This window comes from Calypte anna, chromosome 14, assembly GCF_003957555.1.
Source record: "Calypte anna isolate BGI_N300 chromosome 14, bCalAnn1_v1.p, whole genome shotgun sequence".
NCBI classification, from domain to species: Eukaryota; Metazoa; Chordata; class Aves; order Apodiformes; family Trochilidae; genus Calypte; species Calypte anna.
Window position 1 is genome coordinate 12,305,015 of NC_044260.1, and position 23,405 is coordinate 12,328,419.

Sequence of the window (23,405 nt, forward strand, 5' to 3'; positions counted from 1 at the left end):
GGAGAGAGGCGCCGGCACGGCCCGCCCCACACCCGCTCGCCGGCTCCCATAGGCTGCGCAGCACGTCAATCAAAGACGGCCCCGCCCCTCGCCGGGCTCGCTGGAGTCGGGGGACGGGCGGGACTACAGATCCCGGCGTGCCTTGCGCGGGGCGGCTGCGGGAGCGCAGGCGGCTGGGAGCAAAGCATGATGGGACAGCGAGGCGGGGACCGGGAAAGGGGCGGAGGGTTCGGGGGGCGGCGTGTGGGGCTGCCACGGGTGGGAGAGAGTCCGGGGGTGGGGGGAACACGGATGTGGGGACATCCAGGTGTTGGGGACACAGATTTGGGGGCATCCAGATATGGGGCTATCCAGGTCTGGGGAATCCTAGGTTTGAGGATAATCCAGATGTGGGGGTATCCAGGTCTGGGGGCTCCCAGGTTTGAGGATAATCCAGATGTGGGGCTATCCCAGTCTGAGGAATCCTAGGTTTGAGGATAATCCAGATGTGGGGTGATCCAGACGTGTGGCTATCTAGGTCTGGGGAATCCTAGGTTTGAGGATAATCCAGATGTGGGGTAATCCAGATGTGGGGCTATCCAGGTCTGGGGAATCCTAGGTTTGAGGATAATCCAGATGTGGGGTAATCCAGATGTGGGGCTATCCAGGTCTGGGGAATCCTAGGTTTGAGGATAATCCAGATGTGGGGGTATCCAGGTCTGGGGATATCCAGATGGGGGGACACCCATACATGGGGACATCCAAGCGTGGGGGCATGCACGGGTGGGGGAATCCAGGGGTGGAGGGAATCCAGTGGTGGAGACACCCAGGACTGGGGGCCATCCAGGCAGATGGGCAGGGAGGGATTGGGGGGAATACATTTATGGGGTCATCCAGATGTGGGGCAAGCATCCAGGAGTGGGGAAGCACCCAGATATCAGGGAGCACCCAAGTATGGAGGAGCACCATCAAGAATTTAGTCAAGAAGAGCACAGTCAGGAATTCAAGGGTGTGAGTGCTCTGCTGAGGACCCCAACCCCAACATTCCCAGGCACAACTTGTGCTCCAGCTCAGGCTGAAGAGTGGGTGCTGCAGAGGTTTGTCCCCCTCCATCTCACTGCACAGCCCCCATAACCCAGGCAGGCTCACAGGAACCTGAGCAGCCCCTCACAGCACCACAGGAAAAAAAAAAACAAACCAAAAAAAACCCAGGGCTGGAGGAGCATCAGAGCATCACCTCCACCCTGCCAGGATCTGCTGGCTTTTTCTCCCAACATCTTGATTTGAGTGTAATCAAAATCCATTTAAGTTCTAATTTAGTTTAATTAAAAAAACAAACAAACAAAAACCTAAAAAAACAAACAACAACAACAAAAATCCACACGTGTCAGCAGAACAAAGCTCTCCATGCCACAGGGCTGGGGTTGTTCCCTGGGCTGCTGGGTTCTCCATCTGGGCTGGGGTGGGAAGTCACCTTCAAAGTGTCAGCAGTGACATTTTAAAGCAAACAGAGCATTGGTAGCAAGTGAAGGCTTCAGTTTAATGCTTGGCAATATTCCTGAATGCAAAGAGAAAATGTGCTCCTGCTTTTTGGTCAAATTTCCTTGTCAGCTCTTACGTGTGCAGACAGAAACACAGATAATCAAACTGCAAATGTTTCAGGATTCTTTTACAATACTTTTATTTAAAAACTGAAAGCTTTATCAGAAGAGAAGACTCCAGGGGACCTTAGAGCTGCCTTCCAGTCCCTGAAGGGAACCCACAGGAAGGCTGGAGGGGGACTTTTCATAAGAGTGTCCAGTGACAGGACAAGGGGAAATGGATTTAAACTGAAGGAGAAGAGGTTCAGACTGGATCTTAAGAAGAAGTTCTTCAGTCTGAGGGTGGTGAGACTCTGGAACAGATTGCCCAGAGAAGCTGTGGCTGTGGCTGCCCCCTCCCTGGAGGTGTTCAGGGCCAGACTGGATGAGGCTTGTGTAGATGAGAGGTGTCCCTGGGCATGGCAGGGAGGTTGGAGGAGACGAGCTCTAGGGCCATTCTGTGATTCTATGATCAGTAGAACTGACTACAACAGTTGTGAAGTTCTCATGAATCTCCCCAATGCCAGATGCTAAAATAAACCTCTGGATGTCAGACATGCAGGCTGCCCTCCTTGTGTCCCCTGGTGCTGGTGCCTCCCTGGGCCAGCAGCCACCCAGCACTGCCACCAATCCAGAGCCTCATCCCCCTGAGGAATGAAGGTTTACTTCCCATTGCCTGCAGCATTCATAATCACAGGTACCCTGCTCATATTCCCAATAACCAGGGAGCTGAAGCACTCTTGGTTTGAGGCCCAGATGTGGATGAAGGACTGGAGGTGATGGCACCAGGGACAGAGCTCTGCAAGATGTTCCACTCCCAGTGCAAAATGATGAGCCAGATGCAAAGGTGATGGGCACCCTCCTCTCACCTGGGAAGACAGATGAGGTTTGCATTGCTCTAAACGTTTATCCTGCACAGTGGGATGCAACCCAAAAGTTCCAGGACAAGTTGGTAAGCCCTGTGGCCTCAGGTCATGTGGATGGATCAGCTGAGATCCAGACACATCCCAGCTGTGTTCCCAGGGTGCTGCCACCCATCACCCATGCAGAGCCTGAGAGCACAGCAGAATGTGGGCTCCCTGACCTGGGCAGAGACCTGCAAGCTGCCAGCTTTGGGGGTTCTGCTCCACAGACCCTGAAGTTTCCACCCCGTGCTCTTTGCAGGCAGTGAGTCTGGCTGGAGAGCAAGCACCTTCTCTGCTACCAGGTCCAGAAAAGTTGGCAAAGAGCAGGTCAGGTAATGACCCAATCATCAGTCTCTAACTGCTGAGGCCAGTTAGGAAAGCAAAGTAGTTCTCAAAGGCAGAATTTCTGCCTAGGATGGAGTTTTGCATGCAGCAAATCCCCTTTTCCCTGACAAACCCCATGTAAAGAGGCAGAGGGAGGACTGTGCCAGCCCTGGGAACCATAAAGTGGAAAAATAATAATATGGAAATGCAACATTAAAAAAGTCTGCAAGATTACAGCCTTTGAATGAGGGTTGGCAAAGACTGCTTGTTGCCTGCTGGGAGGAATCAGGGATCTGAACTCTTTAACCACCTCTTACCCAAGGACTGCTGTGGCTCATCTGGATCTGAGGATAAATCTGAGCCTTAACCTCAGCAGCAGCCTCTTCCCTAAGGAAACATCAGCACGAGGACAGTCTGGGCTGCTCTGGAAGATGATGCTGATCCCAACTTCTAATTAGGGAGATGACATAAGGTCAAATGTTCCTGGGCAGGATGTCTGCTCAGTTGTTGTAATGTCACTGCGCAGAATCGGAAAAGGGTGGGGGAAGACTGTTCCATAGCAAGGGCTGGGAAGGAAAAGGAGAGACATGGCAAATATCCAGCAGAAGAAACTCAGAAGCTCAGACATCACTACAGAGAGAACAGAGTATGAGAAGCAGTAAAACAGCTCAGGCACCAGCTCTGCATCACAGGAGAACTGCACCCACAAGGGCTGGCTCCTCAAGCTCCTCCATCTCTCAGAAGACTGAGGGTTTGAGAAGGAATTTTTTCTCAGTTGGACAATTCACCATCCCCAGAGTCAGTATCAGTCTTTAGTAAACAGACCCAACACTGGAATGTCCAATATGTTTGGCAGGTTCCCAATAGGAAGGTGACATTTGCTGGTTTTCATGGACCTCTCCTGTCTCGGGATCCCTCAGCTCACTGGATCCCAAAGCACAGTCACAATTCAGACCATCATGAGCTGTTTGGTCTCACAGAAAGATTTGAAAAGCCAGGATATTAGGAAGATTATTTTTACATGACCAAAAATAATAAAGTTTCTAGCAGCAGCTAGTAAAACCAAACTATAGAGGCATGGGATGAGGCAGGGAGGATGTAATTTAGTAGTGAGAGAGGGAGGCAAAGCATAAATCTGCTCTGCTGAGTGCCAGGTAAGGATGGGTCTCCATGATTCTGACTTAAGCTGAGGTGAGAAACATTCAGAGCATTCATCCACTAAATGGATCACAACCCGAACTTATTCAATATATCTTCAGTATTAATATATTCAAATAAATATTCATCTATTCAATCAGAGATATTATTGTTATAATTCACCCCTGGAGTGGAAAGAAACCTTGGCCATCAATATTCCAAGAGAAGATCCTCTATTTCTCCATGAATTTGAAGCACTGATCGTTAAAGAAGAACAGAGGTCCCTTCAGTTTCTGCAGCCAGTGATGTTCTGCAGCAGTGACAGATGCTGGTGGGGTTTTTACCACACTGGTTTTCCTCAATGAAGTGTCCTCCTTCCCTGGGTCAAGGCAGGAGGGCACCCTCTCTGGGCAGCAGTGTCCATGGGACACATCCATGTCCATGACTTGCTCTGTGGGGTTCTCAAGAAAACTGCAAGCCCTTGGCAGCTGCTGTGTTTGCTGGACCTGCCTCCAGAGCTTCATTTTCTCCCTCTCAAGCTCTGACTGAAGAGGCATCAGGAGAGGCTTTAGCAGGTAAGAACAAACTCAATATATCTGGCCAGGGATGTCTTAGAGCAGTGGGGCCACAATTCCTTCTTTTCTGGGGCAGCTTCAAGTCACAGATGAGGCATGGGGCTGGTGGAGGGGAGCAGTGGAAACTCCACCTTGCTGTGGCTCTTTGCCTCACTTCCACCTCCTCCCACTGGAATATGCAGGCAGCAGAGAAGGGATGAGCAATGCAGCTACAACACATCATCTTCCTCCTCCTCCTCCATCCTTGGATCCTTGAACAGTGAGACCCCACCTCCAATACTGTGTCCAGTCCTGGTGTCCCCACCACAAGCAGGACTCAGAGCTGTTGGAATGAGTCCAGAGGAGGCCACAAAGATGATCCAGGGGCTGGAGCAGCTCTGACACAAGGAGAGGCTGAGGAGCTGGGATTGTTCAGCCTGGAGAAGAGAAGACTCCAGGGGACCTTGGAGCTGCCTTCCAGTCCCTGAAGGGAACCCACAGGAAAGCTGGAGAGGGACTTTTCATAAGAGTGTCCAGTGACAGGACATGGGGAAATGGATTTAAACTGAAGGAGAAGAGGTTTAGACTGGATCTTAGGAAGAAATTCTTCAGTCTGAAGGTGGTGAGACTCTGGAACAGATTGCCCAGAGAAGCTGTGGCTGCCCCCTCCCTGGAGGTGTTCAGGGCCAGGTTGGATGAGGCTTGGAGCAACCTTGTGTAGATGAGAGGTGTCCCTGGGCATGGCAGGGAGGTTGGAGGAGATGAGCTCTAAGGTCCCTTCCAACCTCAGCCACTCTGGGATTCTATGATCAAAATGAACATGCAATGAGATGGGGACACAAAGAAGCTGAGCACTGCTGCACTGTGGAGGTAGCATCCAAACCAGGAAAACTCTCCCAAAAGTAACTTGTCTCCTAAAAGTAACATGTCTCTAGTTTCAGGGAAAGAAGTGGCTTTAAATTACTCATATCTGAGATAATTTTAAAAGCTCCTTAATCACCAGAAAGTGCAAAGGATGAGGCACAACATGAGGCTCTCACCTGGGCCCTGAGGAACAGGAGGAGGTACTGACCCTGTGAGGGAGGCAGAGGCTTCTCAGAGCTGATGGAGCTGTGGAAGGACCTGACCTGCTGCAGTTCTCTGGCAGAGCTACCAGAGCTGGGCTGGGCAAAGCTGCGTTTGCCTGGAGCTGTGAGTGGGAACAGGAGCCCCTGGCAGAGCCAGAGCTCTCAGGGCCAGTGGCTTGCTGCCAGCCTGGGAGTTGAGGCTGTGGGTTCTGCACTCCAGTTCTGGTGTCAGCTCAGGGCTCAGCTCTCCCCAAAACATTATTTACTTTTGAAAAAAAATGTAGATGAGGCCACATAGGCACAAATGTCCATCAGCCTGGGTTGCTGAGCCTCCAGTCCTGCTGTTTCTATGCTTAACACCACCTCTGGTGCTGCAGTGAGGTGAATGCAAGCCCACCCAAAAGGAAAAGAACAAGTATCTGCTGAACCCAGACAACCCAGCTGTAGAGTTTCCAGTGCATGACTCTACAGGCTGATCTTTCAGCTTGGTTTTGATCAGCTGGCTTGAAGGCTGAAGCACAAAAGGTCCAAAATACCCTTTGGCACCTCAGCACTGTGGCTTTGAGCCCCTCAAAGGGCTGTTGCAATATGGCCCTTGGAGCTGGCATGGAATGAAGGAACAGTTCAGCATCAGACCATGCAGGAGATGCCTCCTCAACAATGCTAAATGCTGGTTCCACGAGGCACTGATGGGTTTAACCTCTTTGCTTCAAAACTAAACATTAGCATATTACTCAAACACAGTGTAGGGGAAAGGGAAAGTTTAAAAAATCATGTTTAAAAAATACTTAAATACTTGCCTTTAAAAATTCAGCCCTTCCCATGTTACCAAAATGGAGTTAAGGGGATCCACCAGGCACTGGCTCCAAGATGCCTTTGGTCCCAAAGCATTAGGATTTAATATTTTAATTTAATCAAGTCCTTTGAGCTCTTTTGCTGCCTTTAGTCCTGCTTCTCTCCTTTGTGTTTCCAGGGGTAGATGAGCTCTCCAAGGAACAGCTTCTTACACAGAGACGTCCAGGAATCCTTGGGATAACAGCTGTAGGTTGGCAGCCTGTATGTCTGCACCAGGCTGCTGTAGGACAGAGGGTTGATCTGGGAAGAGAAGAGGAGAAGCAGCAATGAAAAGGTGTTGCAGGGAGACCCACAGGCAGCTGAGGAGGGAAACTGCAACTTTTGCATAGCACTGACCTCTGCCAGAACATCAACAGTGCTGCTCACAAAGGGACAGAACACCTCTCTGGCTACCTGAAGCTGTTCAACCTTCTACAACATCCTGAAAGGTGAACAGATAGAGCCTGGCAAGGGCTGTTATTGGAATAATTCTTAAGGAGCAGACACAAGCACCAAGTTCATTACACAAGGGTGTGGAACTGGTACCTTGTTGTGTCAGGAGGTTGCAGTGGCTGGGAAAGATGAGGTCTCCTCCTTCCCAGCAGCAGCATGTCATCAGGGTGCACTGTCACCTTAGGAACTCTTCCAGAATGTGCCAGCTCAGCTGTATCTCCTCCAGGCCTCCTGCTTTGATGTGCTCAACCCTCTGCTCTCAGCTAAAGCTGGTACCACCTGATACCCACCCAGTGGGATGGAGTTCTAGCACAGCAAGATATGTGCCACTCAATGCCATGCACAGCTGCTCATTACCATTTAAAATTAAGTGTCTTTGCCTGCCTTCATCTCTTTTAATTTGATTTTTATCACCATCCCAAGAATGACCATGCCTGGAGTCTCTGGTTAGGAAAGTTCATGGCTTCTGCTTATGGTCAGGAACTCATTCTGTTGACCTTTTGGTAAAAGAAGGAGGCAGAAAAACACTTTAGTTGGACAAGGGGTGGCAGAAGCACACTAGACCTTGGAAAATATCAATCCAGTGAAGCATTTCAAGGCAAAGAGATAGGTGAAGTCCAGAGGATTGGTCCAGTCTGGCTAAGATTTGATGAATAAAAAGGATGCAGAGCAATAGATTATCTTTAAAAGAGCAAATAGATTGTACAGAAACAGTGGATGTCAGTAAATAGACCATGAGAGATGCCAAGGAGAGGAAACCTAGAGAGCTTGAGGAAGCTTGGACAGTGAGGAGAACTGGAAGGACATCCTCTTTTAGTAAAAGGGTTCAGCTATGCTGGCACCAACCAAGCAGCTGCATGAAAGGAGACTGTCATTCACAGCAACAAATCCAGGCACAAGGAAGGAGAGACAGCAGACAGTCATTACTTTGTCAAAAGCTCAATATTTCTTTTGTCCACTGAAGAACAACCAGTTTTCTGGGAGTTTGCCTGTACCACCAGTTTGCTTCAGCTGCCTGGTGCTCAAGGAGAGGGGGAGCTACGTGGTTACACAGAGCTCTGAGAAAGGGTAATTAGGCAAAGAGTTCATTAGAATTAATCCTGGAGACCTTTGTAAAAGCACAACGTTGCTGAAGCAGAAAATGCAAAAGCATCTCGGTGAAATTTAGGAAAAAAAGGCCAGGGCAGAAGCTCCCAGCTGCTGAGGGTCACCCAAGGACAGCCAGAGCCAGCGTGGTGTGGCTGCAGGACTGACTCGTCAGCAGGAATTCAGTGGGACCCAAACAGATTAACAGGAAACTAATTCTGAGTGCAACCAACATGAACATCTGAACCAGAAACAGAAGAGCAGAGCTCATGCCACCAGAGGTACAACACAGAACCCCAGGCTGGTCTGGACTGGAAAGGAACTTTAAGCTCACCCAGTCCTATTCCCCTGCCATGGGCAGGGACACCTCCCACCAGCCCAGGTTGCTCCAAGCCCCATCCAACCTGGAATGAGACACTGCCAGGGATGGGGCAGCCACAGCTTCTCTGGGAAACCTGGGCCAGGGGCTCAGCACCCTCACACCAAAGAATTTCCTCCTAAGATCTCATCTCAATCTCCCCTCTTCCAGTTCAAAGCCATTCCCCCTCATCCCATCCCCCAAGCCCTTGTCCCAAGTCCCTCCCCAGCTTTCCTGGAGCCCCTTCAGGCACTGGAAGGTGCTCTAAGGTCTCCCCATTGCAGCCTTCTCTTCTCCAGGCTGAACACCCCAAACTCTCTCCCCCTGGCTCCATGGCACAGCTGCTCCAGCACTCGGATCACCACGGCCTCCTCTGGACTCTCTCCAACAGCTCCGTGTCCTTTTGTTGCAGATCCATTTGTCTGACCCATACTCCCAGAGCTGATATTTCAAACACATTCTACAGCCCAAAGACCAAGGATCAGCCACAGCATTTATGGGATGTTCTGCATGACAACCAACAGCATCACATTGACAGCTAAAAACCAAGGAAAAACCATAAAAAAGGCCCAACCAAAAAGCAAAAACCAAAGAAATCTGCCCCCAGAAGAAAAAATCAGCAAAACCTGAGTCACTCTTTTTGCCCATTTCCACAGCTGCAGGCAAAGCAGTATTTTTAAGTGAAAACAGGCTGGGGGAGTACAGGCAGTGCAGCCATACGAGGGAGACCTGCAGTGGGTACTCTGCTCTTAGCTACAAGGATTGGGAAGTTGGGACACAACGTTTCTCATTGAAAATCCCTATGGTGATACCACTTGGCAACACTTTGCATGCTGAGAAAAAAGAAGAGGTGGTTTTACAGCCAGTGCCTCTCCCCTCTTAGAAATGGAAACAAACAAGCAAACCAAAAGCAGGCTTGCTCAGGAAAGTGGCAACTGGAGCCCCTTCCATGCAGTTTCTGTAGTGTGAAGCTTTAATGCACCCTGATACAAAACACAGCCTTTGTTTCATAATGCAACTGTTCCCTTTTCCCTTCCTCTTTTACTTAACCTTCTTCCAAGCAACTGCTCTGACACCTCCAGCAGAAGGTGAATCCAACTCCTCGTGTCCTCTCATAGGGGCAGAAGATTTTTCACCACCAGCAAAATTTCTTCTGGTGCACCAAAATAAATGATTTGAAAGACCAATGAAAATACTGACCTATGTAAAACTTCCTGGAGAAAATTAGGTAGCATTTGGAATGGAAAATATCACCCCCCACCCTCTGCCTGCCTGTGTCTGGACTTTGCATTCTGGTGCCACTATCCTGAAAGAAAAAAATAATCACTCAGCTGAACCAGAAATGGAAGGTGAATGCTCAAAACCAGAATTATTGATTTCTAATCCATTAGCAGCATCCCGAAGGACAGATGTCAATGTATCAGCCACCTACAGATTAACTTATTTTGGGTGTAGTTATGTCTGTGCAGCCTTACTTCCATCCAGCCTGGCTCCAGAGAGCCACCAGGCAGGGGAAGGACAAAGCCACTGCCACATTTCTAAAAAGGAACCTCATCATGTATTGTAAATAAGATTTTTAGCATGTTACTTAAAAATAGACTTTTTAGCTTGTCCTCTCAAAGGGCCCATCAGACAGTGGTGTATTCAGCAGGAATTCTGACACCAGCCCATTCTCATTGCTCTCAGCACCAGAGAGCAAAAAAGAAGTGTCTTGATGGGCTCCCTGCTCATTATTACTTGAACAGAAGGCCAAGACAGACATCCACTAAAGCTCTTCCACCCCTTCACATGATGGCACAGGCTATATTCTAGATAGCAAAAGGATCTTTCTGCAGTGGTCCAAAGAAAATTCATCATGCTCATAGGAGTCACTGCCTCTGCTCTCTGAGTCATGATCTTTTTCCTCTGGAGAAGCCACCCACCTCATCTCACAGACACACTGATGCCAGATTCTCAGCTCAGCAGCTCTTCTGCCTCACCTTTGCTAGCTGGTTTTGTTTTTATGGAGTTTTGTGGCCACAGAGAATGGCAGATTTTGGTTCTTACACCTCTACCCTCCCAAAACGCAGGAACTGGGAAGGCAGCAGGCTAAGGGAAGATCTGGGTGGAAGGGATTCCCTTTTGAATTGCTGCTGCTGGTGAGCTGGTTGTGTGCTGAAAGAGGGCAGGGGCTGCACTGGTGATAGAAAAACCTGGGAAGCTGCAGTTAATTCCTTCCCACACACTCCCCCAGCATCCAAGTGTTTTTAATAAATTCTATACACTACTTGCATCCTCTCCTCCAAGGATGCAGTGAGCAAAGTGAGGAAAGGGAAATCTCACAATCATTCCTGAAAGCATAATGAGAACTTTGCTGCTTCCATTACATCCTTTCTTCTCAGACAAAAATATTTTCCTTTAGTACATCTGATGACAGAGCCTGGAAGTGTAAGTGTGGTTCAAGGGTTGGACTTGATGATCTCTGAGGTCCCTTCCAACCCAGCCAATTCTATGATTCTATGAAAAGCCCAGGTCACCTTTTTCTAAGCACCTTGCCAGAGCAACACAGGAGGATAACAGGAGGTCCTTCCCCCTCTTGTCTTGCTCACCCACTCATCCTGCCAGCAATCGTGGAGAAGCAAAGGGGTTTCAGCACATCTTGAGGGAAAAACCTTCTGCAAGCCCTTAACTGCCTTTCACTCTGGATGGTTTAGCTACCTCCTTTTGCTCTCAGTGTTCAGTAATTATTAAGGTGAAGCTGTGCAGTCAGAAAGCAACATGAAGCCCTAACGCCAGCAGTCACAGGGCTTCATGTTCCTCAGATCTTTCCCATTTCATCTCACACCATTCAAGACACTTCTCTAAATGCAGGACTTGAGCAGGGTATTAAAAAAGAAGGGAAAGCAGTGATTGCCATGGGAAACGTATTTCCCTCCTTTCAGCATTTCTCAGCTGCATTTTTTTAAAGTGGGGCCTTTCAGTGAGACTTGTTCAGAACTGCTCCAGAAGAAAGAAGGATCTTGGGGGTCATTCTGAGGAGAAGCCTGCAGCACACACTGCCACAGAGGGCACAAGTGGCTCACCTGCATAAGGAGGCGAAGAGGTTTCCCATCCTGCTGCTCGAGGACTCTGAACTTCACACCAGCTGCAAAGAAAAAAAACAAGGAAACAAATTCATGCTGGAGAAAATCCTGTGCCATTTACTGCTCAGCTCTGTTGGCTGAGAACTGATTTCTTAGGAATGGAGTCTTTAACGTTTCTTGCTTTGTGAACCCTTGCATGCTTCCAGCAGGAAGAACAGATTCTCTCCGCAGTGGTTTTAAGTATAATTAATAATTGAATCATTAAATCACAGAATGATTTGGGTTGGAAGGAACCTCTAAAGCTCATCCAGTCCAACCCCCCGCAGTCAGCAGGGACACCCTCAACCACATCAGGGTGCTCAGAGCCTCCTCAAGCCTCACCTTGAACATCTCCAGGGATGAGGCCTCAACAACCTCCCTGGGCAACCTGTGCCATTGTTCCACTGCCCTCACGGTACAGAACTTGTTCCTAACACCCAGCCTAAATCTGCTCTTCTCTAATTTAAAGCCATTGCCCCTCATCCTACCACTCCAGGCCCTTGCAAACAGTCCCTCTCCAGCCTTCCTGCAGCCCCTTCAGATACTGGCAGGAAGGTCACTCTTAGGTCTCCCCTGAGCCTTCTCTTCTCCAGGCTGAACACCCCCAGCTCCCTCAGCCTGGATTCATGGGAGAGGTGTTCCAGCCCCTGGAATTCCTGGTGAGGGCTCAATCCATAGCTTCTCCAGTTCTGTAAGCACCAAAGCTCAGCAGGCATGTGGTGTTTACCTTGTCTACTCCCTGCCAAAAGGCTGGAGCCTTCCTCATGAGTGCTTGGGTGTCTGGCATCACTCTGCAAACCAACAATCTCTTAATGAGATTTCTTAATTGTTTGAGAGTCTTAAACTTCTGGGAAAATACCTGCACAAAAAGGCTACAAATTTATCTTAGAATGACCTATAGACTGCTACAATGCCCAGCAGCCTGAGCAGTTCAGGTCACAGAAAAAGCAGCAAGGCTGGGTCTACTCTAGCAAAGAAGAACCCTAAATTATTCCATGACTGCCAAGCAACTCCAAGGCCCAGGGTCCTGCTTTTTCTGTCCACTGGGATCATCAATGGCACAAGAGAGGTCAGGACATGGACCCATTAGTTTTATTTCACATGACAAAGTGCTGAAGCAAGCTTACTCCTCGTCTGTAATCTGTAATCATGGAGACACCACCACGACAGGTCCTACAGAACCATGAAAAAACTTGCCCTGAAGTTTGTGATGTGAATATCTATGCACTGGGCAAGAGAGAAAGAGAATTACAGACAAAATAAACTGACCTGCTCATAACTGAACAGCATGTTGGTAACTTGTGTGTGGGCAGAGCTGGAGAGCTCACTGCCACACCTTACTTAAGTCTAAATCAACACCTCAGGGTACCCATCCCAAGCAAGGTGGCATCCCTTGGTTCTTCTGGGCAGACAGAACTCTTGCAGAGAGGACATTTATTTGCTTTGACATATTTGCAAAAGGATTTCTGAAGTCCAAAGTATTTCATTTCAGATGAGTGGAAAGAAAATGTGAATTTTGTTAGTGGTGTGTGGACAGATTGCTCACTTATCCTGGCCCAGGATGTATTAATGTAATATTTTGTCAATTCAGAAGCTGAGTCAAAGAATTTGGAGGCCATGTTTGAACAGAACTGAACTTAACCACTGCACTATATCCTTGCTGACATGAAGAGTTGGTAGAGACTTCTCTATGGTGTCTGCAAAATCAGCTGCTATAAGGTATGCCAGAGGATGCTTTATCCAAGCTTTGAGTCTGAAACCAGGGAGGCAAAACCCAAGCAGTGAGGACACCAAGTGATGGATACTCCCTATAGTCCTTTGAGTTTGATTCAACTGCTCCATCTGTTACCACTGCAAAGACACATTTCTGTGTGCTGGGGCAGGAACACACGCTGCAGAAATCCTCAGAGATGCCTCTTCCTCTAGCAGGCAGCATGGCAGGGTAGTGGGCTCACTCTTCAAATGTTTAAAAGGAGCAAAGAAATGGCCAAAAAAATAAGTCAATCCTCTTCCTCAGGTGGAGGTTTATTGCCCTGCAGAAGGCAGCTGGCTGAACAAAACTGAGGAAGAGGAATCCAAAACTGACAGGAATTTATGGCTTTACAGCCCTCATGGCAACAAGATTTCCTTCTGCCCTATGACCTGCTGTTCTCTGGGGCAGCTTTGTTCTGCAGTGGCTCCTGTTCTCCAAAGAGAGGTCTGAAAGGTGAAGGAGTTTCTGCCAGGACATTCATAGGAACCAACTGAAGGCACAGATGGAAAAGCAACAGAGTTGGTAACATGGCTCAGCTCTACCTTCCCAAAATCATCCCAAATCCCTCTGTCCAGCAGACAAAGCTGTTGTTGGTTCTCTCAAGCTTCCCTTGCACTTGGTGGCCAGGCTTGGTTTAGATGATCAAGCTCTTATATTTTAAATTTCTGCTGCATTCTCTTTAAATGGATGGGAATAACACTGTAGACCTTCTTTATCTTAACCTGATCAAACACAGCGTTGACAGTTAAACTCCCTCCAAAATGACCTTTTACTCTGATGCCAACCATGGCTGATGGTTACTAAAACTGCAAAAACAAGGAAAAAACAACAACTAGTCTCAAAATGGTGACAGATCAGTCTCAAAAAGAGAGTGATTATCTGAATTCTGCCCAGAGCTCTGAAACTAATCCAAACACCTCAGCTCAGGATTTAGAATCATAGAATGTCAGGTTGGAAGGAACCTCAAGGATCATCTGGTCCAAACCTTCTAGGTAATAGACTTCTGTTAGTCAAATCAGCACAGAACCAAAGCTGCTCCACTGGTTGAAAGTCACTGTGGATCCAGCCCTTTCAAACAGCAAGCTTTGCAAGTATTTTTTATAATTTTTTGTAATTTGCCTTGTTTCAAAGCTCAACTCCCTGAGCTTAACAGCTTGGTGAACTCTCAGAAGTTTTACCTGACCTGATCAGCTAGAACTGCAATCAAAAGTTAAACTCATTTATAGGGTGCTTGTTAGGCTGTTATTTTTAGCTGCCACAGGCTTTGTAAAGCTGCTCCTGATTCTGCTTCAGCACCAAATATCTTTCCACTGCCACCCTCATCCTGCTCCTTGCAGTAACTCTTTAACAGTGAGAATAACTGCAAGCCTTGAACCTTGGGTTCTTTCCTGCCCCACCCTGCATCCTTCTATTCAGAAGCCACCCTTTACATCAAAATTAAATGCATAATGCTTGCAAGTCCTTGACCTCCTGCATGTGCAGTGCTGCAGGACTTACCTGCCAGTCTATAGGATCTGCAGAGCCGAAGGATGATGGAATAAAGAGGCAGAGAATCAATCAGATCAACCAGCAAGTGGATCAGGCCCTGCACAACCACCACCAGCAAACGGAGCTGCAGAGAAAGAGTTTTGTAAGAAAAATTGGGAGCAAGAGGAGATGCAACACTGGCAAATCCATGAGCTGATCTGCAAGCTGACATTGCTGGGTGCTAAACTAAAGCCTCCAAGTGGGGGGTTTGATATCTAGAAGTGCTGGGGCACCAGGTTCCTGGATAATCTTATTTTAAGGATGGAGCTAAAATGAAGTTCCTAGGGTTGTAGGGGCTGTGACCTGCAAGCTTTCAATGCCCACAGTCTAAAAGGGAGAATTCAGGCTTCCATTCTGAGTAAACTCCATCACTGTGGAGTTTCTCCTCTCCCTCCAACTGTTTGTTTCTCTCATGGCAGTTCTCTCTCCAACAGTGAACTGAAGTAGCTTGTTTCTGCCTGAAGACACCCCATGTAGAGCATCTAAGCACGAGCAAAGCAGCCAGAAATGAGCTCCCTGCTCAGTGTTTTCTGTCCCCTGCCTGAAGCACCTCCTTTTGTCAGGCAGTGTTTATTTTTACTGCCAAGCTCATCTGAAAAGAGAGGGCTCAAAAAAGGATGGTGAAACCATGTGATGGCCACTGTCCACAAAAAATTTTGCTCCAGGCAGGCCTTGGAAAGGACTGATCATATGGGGGAAAAAATAAAAATAAATAAAATAAAGAAGTCCAAGCCTCTGAGCAAAGCCTGGTTGAAAGCATTTAACACAGCAAGTTAGTTTCCTCAAAAATAAAAATTAAAAAAAAGTTCTGGATCAAACTAGAGGGGCTGTAAACCCAGATGTGAGATGGTAAAAAAAAAAAAAAAGCCTTCTGAGTGAAAGATGGGGGAACAGCTTGTCCTGCTGACTGGGATTTACTGGGAATTCCCTCTGGAGATACACAAACATGTGTCCTGAATTCCACTTGCTTGGCCTACGTAGGCTGTGTGAGAACCCTTCCTGGGACACCCAGACAAAATTATATCTTTTGGGAGTGACACTAAATGACTAGGGAAACATTTTTTTTGGTTGTATCTCCACAGAAGACCATATATGACTATTTTCAAATGTTGAATCTTACCAGGGTAAACACCAAATAATACAGTGCAGTTGTAGGCAGGAGGAACAGCAGAATTGTGAACAGCAAAGTGCCAATAAATAACTAGGGGGAAAAAGAAACACAATCATTAGCAGAGCAGTGGCAAAATAAAATAATATAAAAGGAGACTGTGAGACAATGAGAGTTTGCAAGGCTCCTTAACGTGGGTTTTTTTACATTAAAACTGCTACTACCTTGAGTATTTTCAGTACTGCTTCTCTCACTGGGCCTTTTTAGAAGGCTCCTTATTACAGGAGTATATTTGGAAAGATAAATAAGCTGGATCCTGACAGCATTTTTTCCTTTAGAGGCAATACTCAAGATCTCCTATTACAGACCAACTTCCTTATGGAACAAGAGTTGTATGATCATGATGTTTGTCCACCCCCTATCCCTGCAAGTTTTAAAACCACTGGTCAGTTTTTTACCAGGAGAAGGGGGAAAGGTGCAAAGAAACAGAAATCTGGTAGGGAATTTTGTAGAGAATTGAAAAATATTTTTCTTCCTCCTCATCTTATAGGAACAAGCAGCAGGGGAAAAGCTGATAAAGTCAAGTTGATAAACACCCCCCCCAGCAGCAGACTGGTCAATCCAACCACAGGACTTCTGCTTCTTGTTGGTGGGAACCTGGAAGACAGCAAGAAGCTGGAGTTTCCTGGGGCAGGGGGAGCAATGTTCACATGCTGAGGGAGAAAAATCCATAGGAAAAGCAGGTGTCATCAGCTCCACTACCCACAGAAAAAGCTATTTTTACTCTGGGCCAGCCCAGCTGGTGTACATCTAACTAATTCCAACTGGGAGAAGTGCAGATGTGTGACAAACAGGGATCTGACCCTTCAGGTTTCAGTCACCACTTCCAGAGCAGCGAGGCCACAGGACCACAGAGCACTGACACTTCTGCAAAAAGAGATCATGGCTGTGGGACATCAGGAAAGAAAAAAACCCCAGACAGTCCTGACACAGCAGTGGATCAACAGCCCAGCTTTACACACATCACCAGAAATAGCTCATAACCCAACCCATCCACTTCACAGCAGTTGTTTCTCCTCTTGTCACTCCACTGCTATTACTTGACATCTCTAAAAGTCTTTTCATGTCTTTTGAATGTCTTTTCCCACCCAGGCCAATGGCACGAGTCCCACTGGCCCCCAGAGCAGTAGGATGAATCCTGAAGTGCCAAATTAATTCTCCTCAGAGCACATGGGGACAGAGCCCTGATGCAAAGCATCTTGCTGGCATGGAGGATGTTACTTTTCCATCACTAAAGAAGCAGAAAAATAGTTGTGGTGGAAGAAGCTCAAGGTTATCTGTTGCAACAGAGAGAGAGAAGACCTGGAATGACCAAATACTATTGTATTATTGTCATGTTGTTTGCAACGTGGCACACTTCAGGCTCTGCTGAACTTCTGCAGGGCATTTCAGAAATTAAAAAAAAAAAGAGCTCACAGCTTTTGGCAAAGAACTGCCTGTGCTGCTTGAGTGAGAACGTGTAGGCCAGGCTCCAGCACGGCGTGAATGAAATGGAGACTTTTAATAGAAACACTGGCACGGCTGTTACTGTGGCAACACTGCTGGGCACCAGTTTTTAAATTGCCTCCCTCCCCCATATCCACTCCCAGGCTCCAGGAGCTGTGAGCATCTGCAGCACCCACACAAGCTCACCAGGGCACCTTGCAGATGCTCAGCACTTGCCAGAATTAAGCCCCCTGAGCACACAGAGGGAGACTGGAGAGTGGTGTCCAAGCCGTGGGTGCAAAATGTTGTGGTGTCCTGGGCACCACAAAGCCTCCCGTGGCTTCTGTCTCATGATTAGGCAAAGCAGGACAGAGGGGAGAGCAGATATTGCCCCTAGGGAAGGTCCTGCAGCCCTACCTGGTCCAAGTCATAGGAGCAGGAATCCACCCGCTGCCGGAGGACGTTCCACTTCTTCCCACGGAACAAACGCCAGAGAGATGACAGCCCATAAATCTTCAAGCAGTAGAGCCTGAGCAAAGAGAAGGTGCTGTGCATCAGAGCTGTGAGTTCCCCAGCTTCAACACCAACCAGCTGTCACCAACACACCCCCGTGCCCACGGATGCTGCAGAATTCAGGGTGGCAAAAGAAATCAGCCCGAGAATCATAGAATCATAGAATCATAGAATAGGCTGGGTTGGAAGGGACCTCAGAGATCATCGAGTCCAACCCTTGATCAACTACCGCCACAGTCACTAGACCATGGCACTGAGTGCCATATCGAGTTGCTTTTTAAATGTCTCCAGGGACAAAGAGTCCACCACCTCCCCAGGCAGCCCGTTCCAATGGCTGATCACCCTTTCTGTGAAAAAATTCTTTCTAATATCCAATCTGAACTTCCCCCAGCACAACTTGAGACCCTGCCCTCTTGTCTTGCTGAGAGTTGCCTGGGAAAAGAGACCAACCCCTGCCTGGCTCCAACCTCCTTCCAGGTAGTTGTAGAGAGCAATGAGGTCTCCCCTGAGCCTCCTCTTCTTCAGGCTGAACACCTCCAGCTCCCTCAGCCTCTCCTCATAGGATCTGTGTTCGAGTCCCTTCACCAGCTTGGTTGCCCTCCTTTGGACCTGTTCGAGGACCTCAATATCCTTCTTGAACTGAGGGGCCCAGAACTGAACACAGTACTCAATGATGCAGATAAATTGCTGCTCAGTGAACCATGGCAGGGTTGGGCTCTGGCACATGAAAAGTTGGCTACAGAAGGCAGCTCTGGACCACTGGAGGGCAATGGGAATGCCATGCAAGGCTCTTGATCTCTGCTCACCTTGATGAAGAGGTTGGCAGGTAGGAAGCAGTGAGTGCTGCTGGAGGGTGTCCCCTCTGAGCAGCAGCAATCCCCAGCCCCACGTCCGCACCTCCCCTGCAGCAAAAGTTGTTCTCTACAACTGAAAGGAGGTTGTAGTGAGGCTGGTGTTGGCTTTTCCTCTCCAGCGATTGGTGATAGGACAAGAGGAAAAGGGTTCAAGTTGCACCAGGGGAGGTTCAGATTGGATATTAGGAAAAATTTCTTCACTAAAAGAGTGGTGAAGTATTGGAACAGGCTGGCCAGGGAGGTGGTGGAGTCTCCATTCCTGAGTGTGTTCAAAAAAGGAGTAGATGTGGTGATTGAGGAGATGAGCTCGTGGTTAAGGTGGTGTAGGACTGACAGTGGGACTCGATGATCTTGAAGGCCCTTTCCAAGCACGATGATTCTATGATTCTATGAAAAGAAGCAGCAAGATTGTTCCTCCAAGCTCCCCTCTGGCTCTGCAGTTTAGATCTGCTCTGTCCTTGCTTCACACCCCTTCATTCCACAGCAGGGATGGCCAAGGTCTTACCCTTCACACTTGAGTCCTTTTTGCCTCAGCAGCACAGAGAGGAAAGGGAGGGGACTGGAGGCCCTGCAGTCTCTTTAGGAAAACTGAGCTTCAAACCTTCAGGAGTGGGAAGAGATCAACTAAATAGCTAGTGGCAACCATGGGATTGGATCCACTTGGAGCTACTTTCCTCCCAGAAAATGGTGAAATAAGCCTGGTGAGATAAGGGGTGGGAAACTGAGACACCTATAGAATAACACAGAGGGAGAAAGAGCCTCTGGGATAGAGAAGAGGCACAAAGAACCCCTGGCAGCAGTGTCCAACACACAGAAAGGGGACACAGACAATCTGTGGTGTAGAGCAGAGCCTGAGAAAGCCTGAGCTATACAAAAGCCAGACTGGTTAACCAGCCTAGCTGGGGTGGAGACACTGCTCAGATTTCAAAGCAACATTGTGAAAGCAGAGGCGAGAGAAGAACCTGGTCTGAGGAACACCAAGGAGTTGGAGTGGAGTTCTCACCTCGCTTCAAGGAGTTGGCGAGGTGCCCCCAGACTGGCAGGAGAGTGGCCAGGATCTGGTACATACCTGTCCCCTGACTCTGACTGAGGTGACACACTCCCCACACACCCTGACATGGCACCAAATGGGTGTTCCTGCTGCAGCACCCACCCCCCTTCCCTGCCTGCCTGCACACACTTGCCCACTCGTTTCAGCGTGCCATTTGTTTCAGGAGGGGATCTCAGGCTTCACGAGCACCTGAACCAGCAAATGCTTCCCCCAGCAGCAGGAACACAAGGTGCTGTGGTGGCTGCATGGCCAGAGGTGACTGCAATCCCTTCTGGACTCTCTGTGGGGGGTACCTGGCACAGCAGGGGCAGCTCAGGGCCAGCAGCAAGAGAAAATACAGCTGATTCTTACTGCTAACAAAGTGCTGGGGAGGGCAGACTGGAGCCCTGCAGCTCCCAAGGGAAATCCTGTCCCTCTTTCCACTCTCTGCACAACTAGGAGCAAGGCTACTCCTCACAGAGCCAAACAGACCTTACAGTAATTAGAGATTTTGGGAGGAGGCTCCCATTACTGAGATCTGGGGAGATGAGCAGAACCAGCTCATGAATCCCATCTCAGTATTTCCAACTATTCTCTAAACAACCCTTAACTAAAATTCCACTTTTGTTTCTGCTGTTTGCAATGTCAAGCCCTCTGCTCACTGCCTGGGGAGGAACAAGGCCTTGGAGAGGGACTGTTTGCAAGGGCCTGGAGTGACAGGATGAGGGGCAATGGCTTTAAATTAGAGAAGAGCAGATTTAGACTGGGTGTTAGGAACAAGTTCTGTACCATGAGGGCAGTGGAACAATGGCACAGTTTGCCCAGGGAGGTGGTTGAGACCTCATCCCTGGAGATGGTCAAGGTGAGGCTTGACAAGGTGTAGAATTCTGAAAAAAATATTGGTCTCAAAACAGCCACCGTGACAAAGTGGACACTGAGCTCAGGTGGAGGCCTCATTCAGAAGCCATCTGGACTCTGTTCTCTCAAGCAGAGACCTTCATTTGGGGAACCACCCTGAGAAACAGGACCCTATTCTCACAAGAGCAACCCCTCCTTTAGTGCCCATCCCAATAAACTGAACACTGGCCTGGTTAGGGGAGCTCTGTTTGATGCCACCTGATGAGCAGGACACTGTCCTTATTCAATAAGGGACAGGGGCAGGAGAGCTGCACCCTGTGGAGGCAGAGTGACATCTTGTGTGTGCCCCGGGTAAAGCCATGGAGAGGGGGCATGCACAGAATGATGATGCTGACAAGAACCTCTGATGCAGGGCAGAGGATGGGACTCCAGGGCTTCTCCAGAGGCTCTTTCCTCCTCCTCTCCTCCAGTTCCCCTCAAAACCAGTGGGCAGGGTGCAACTGAAAAGGGTGCAACCATAAAACTGAACTGAAGGGTTGGCCTGGACTGCTTTGTTTTCCTCTGCCTGCCACATAGTTTTATTTTTCCAGGTCACTACCAGAGTAATAAATATTTAAACACAAGAGAACTGAGAGACTGGTACCTTGTACTGCTGTGGCCATCACTTCTACCTGAGTATAATCACATAATAAATTAATTGCTGGCTAAAGTGTGAACTGAAGAGAATTACAGCAGGACTGAACACTCCACAAATGAAAGACATGGCCTGAGTGGTCAGTGGCCTTTCTCTTCAAACATACCCAAGACATAGACAAGAGAGACCAACTCACCTGGCTCCATAGACATAGAAGCAGTAGATGTGGAAGGTCAGAAGTGCAATGATGTCAGAGAGGATGCAGAGAGCCACGGTCAGGCCCAGGCAAGCTGACAGACCCACATACCAGAGGATCATCTCAATGAATGGGGACATCAGGTGAATGTAGCCTAGGGGATATTGCAGAATGTCATTTTCTGACTGAGACATCCTCCTGTTGACATTCTCTAAAGATTGATTCCCCCCCAGAATGGATCTTTCCTTTGGAAATCATAGCCAGGAAAATATGGAATTAAAACTGGAAAGCTCCTTCAGGTGCCAAGGGCCAACAAAAACTCTCCTTCTCCCCAGGTTTCTGACCAGCTTTGTAAGCAAGGGTGGGACTCACTGAGCTTGTACAGAGCAGTCACCCTGCTCCACATGTGGTTTAGTTCTCTAGATGTGTCCAGCTGCAGACATCAACCTTTACCAGTGGTGATTCTAAATTAAAAGTGTGGAGGCAAAGTCTCTTTCATCACTCAAGTGGAGCACAGTGATAGAAACAAGGCTACACTTGACTGACGAGCAGAATAAATCAGTACAATCTCCATCATTGTTGAGCATGGAGAAGAGAAGACTCCAGGGGACCTTGGAGCTGCTTCCAGCCCCTGAAGGGAACCCACAGGAAGGCTGGAGAGAGATTTTTCATAAGAGTGTCCAGCAATAGGACAAGAGAAATGGTTTCAAACTGAAGGAGAAGAGGTTTAGACTGGATCTCAGGAAGAAGTTCTTCAGTCTGAGGGTGGTGAGACTCTGGAACAGATTGTCCAGAGAAGCTGTGGCTGCCCCCTCCCTGGAGGTGTTCAAGGCCAGGTTGGATGAGGCTTGGAGCAACCTTGTATAGATGAGAGGTGTCCCTGGGCATGGCAGGGAGGTTGGAGGAGATGAGCTCTAAGGTCCCTTCCAACCAAATCCACTCTATGATCATGACCATACTCCTTCATCAAGACACTTATCAAGGACAGAAGGGCTGTGTTATTTCAAGGAGGGACTGGAAATAATAAAATGGCTAAGCTGAAGTCAGTGATAAGACAGGGTCAGGATTTGCATCCCAAGAGGACAGTTCTCATCCCTATCCCATCAGCTGCTCACTACATGGCAAAGCCTACAAAAGCCTACCCAGGACCTCCATCCTTCCCTTGGCCACTCACCACTAATGGCCCCAAGAGCCCTGTTGTGATCTGCACTTTTTGCAAAGCATCACCAGAAGCTCTTTATTTAATATGCATGACTTCTTGTGTGGGAATCCATCTTTGGCTTGAGTTCCCACAGCAGGAAGACTTGCAGACAAGTTTGTACTTGCAGTAGTGCATTTTGATTCATTATTCACCTCTAGGCAAACATGAAACACTCAGGAGGGAAGAGATGAAAAGGGGGGGGACTGAAAAGTTAAACAATTGCACTTACTAATCCACAGATGGATGTGGTAAAGGAAGAAACGGCCCAAAACCTGATCCAAAGCTCGGTTCATTTTCAGTCCAGCTGGTGCCCCCATCAGCCACTGGAGCAGGTTCTGGAGCTCTTCAGCTACATGCTACAAACAGATGGAAACAAGGAGATAAAAGCAGATCCACTGCTGCCCCTCCCCAAGAATTCTTACCACACCCCTCAAACCAATAGAAAAAAAATAAAGCCAAATTACGACTTTACAGACAATAAATTAAATCAGAAATGCACCTTTGGGGACTCTTCACTGAATCCAAACTTAGAGTCAGAGAGGAAACTGAACTGCTGAAATGGTCTCAGTGGTGGGACAAAGAACCTGGTGTTGGTTTATGGCCAGTCTGATTTCTTGGTGTAATGAGGGCTCTTGAAATAGATGGCAAATGCTGAGCACAAAGCAATTTCTTTGGAGAGTCAACTGAAAAGTCAGAACTGGCAAGTAATCCAAGTGTGGGGAAGGCTGCCAGGATTTTAAAATGGAGAAGGTGGCAGTGCACCCAGTGCAAAAAGAAAGTGAATTTTTCCAAATAAATAACCTGTGTGTTTATAGCAGGCTAGAAAACATCATTATGTAAATGTACTTCATACATAAAAAAAACTTTC

At 48.1% G+C, this 23,405-nt stretch overlaps 1 protein-coding gene across 3 annotated transcripts in view; it reads right to left on the reverse strand.

The window, feature by feature from the left end:
* Nucleotides 1-1,396: 1,396 nt before the first annotated feature.
* The window catches only part of PIGQ (phosphatidylinositol glycan anchor biosynthesis class Q), a 37,409-nt gene continuing 15,400 nt past the window's right edge, over nt 1,397-23,405 (reverse strand). Inside the window, exons 5-11 of one of the 3 annotated variants that reach the window (XM_030459765.1) lie at nt 22,767-22,893; nt 21,337-21,490; nt 17,669-17,780; nt 15,779-15,859; nt 14,629-14,743; nt 11,340-11,401; nt 1,397-6,641 (exon numbers count right to left, since the gene is read on the reverse strand). In XM_030459765.1, coding sequence (XP_030315625.1) covers nt 6,489-6,641; nt 11,340-11,401; nt 14,629-14,743; nt 15,779-15,859; nt 17,669-17,780; nt 21,337-21,490; nt 22,767-22,893 — 804 coding nt within the window. In that variant the 3' untranslated portion in view covers nt 1,397-6,488. The remainder of the gene's footprint in view (nt 6,642-11,339; nt 11,402-14,628; nt 14,744-15,778; nt 15,860-17,668; nt 17,781-21,336; nt 21,491-22,766; nt 22,894-23,405) is intronic. The other 2 variants (XM_030459766.1, XM_030459767.1) reach the window with 2 other exon arrangements.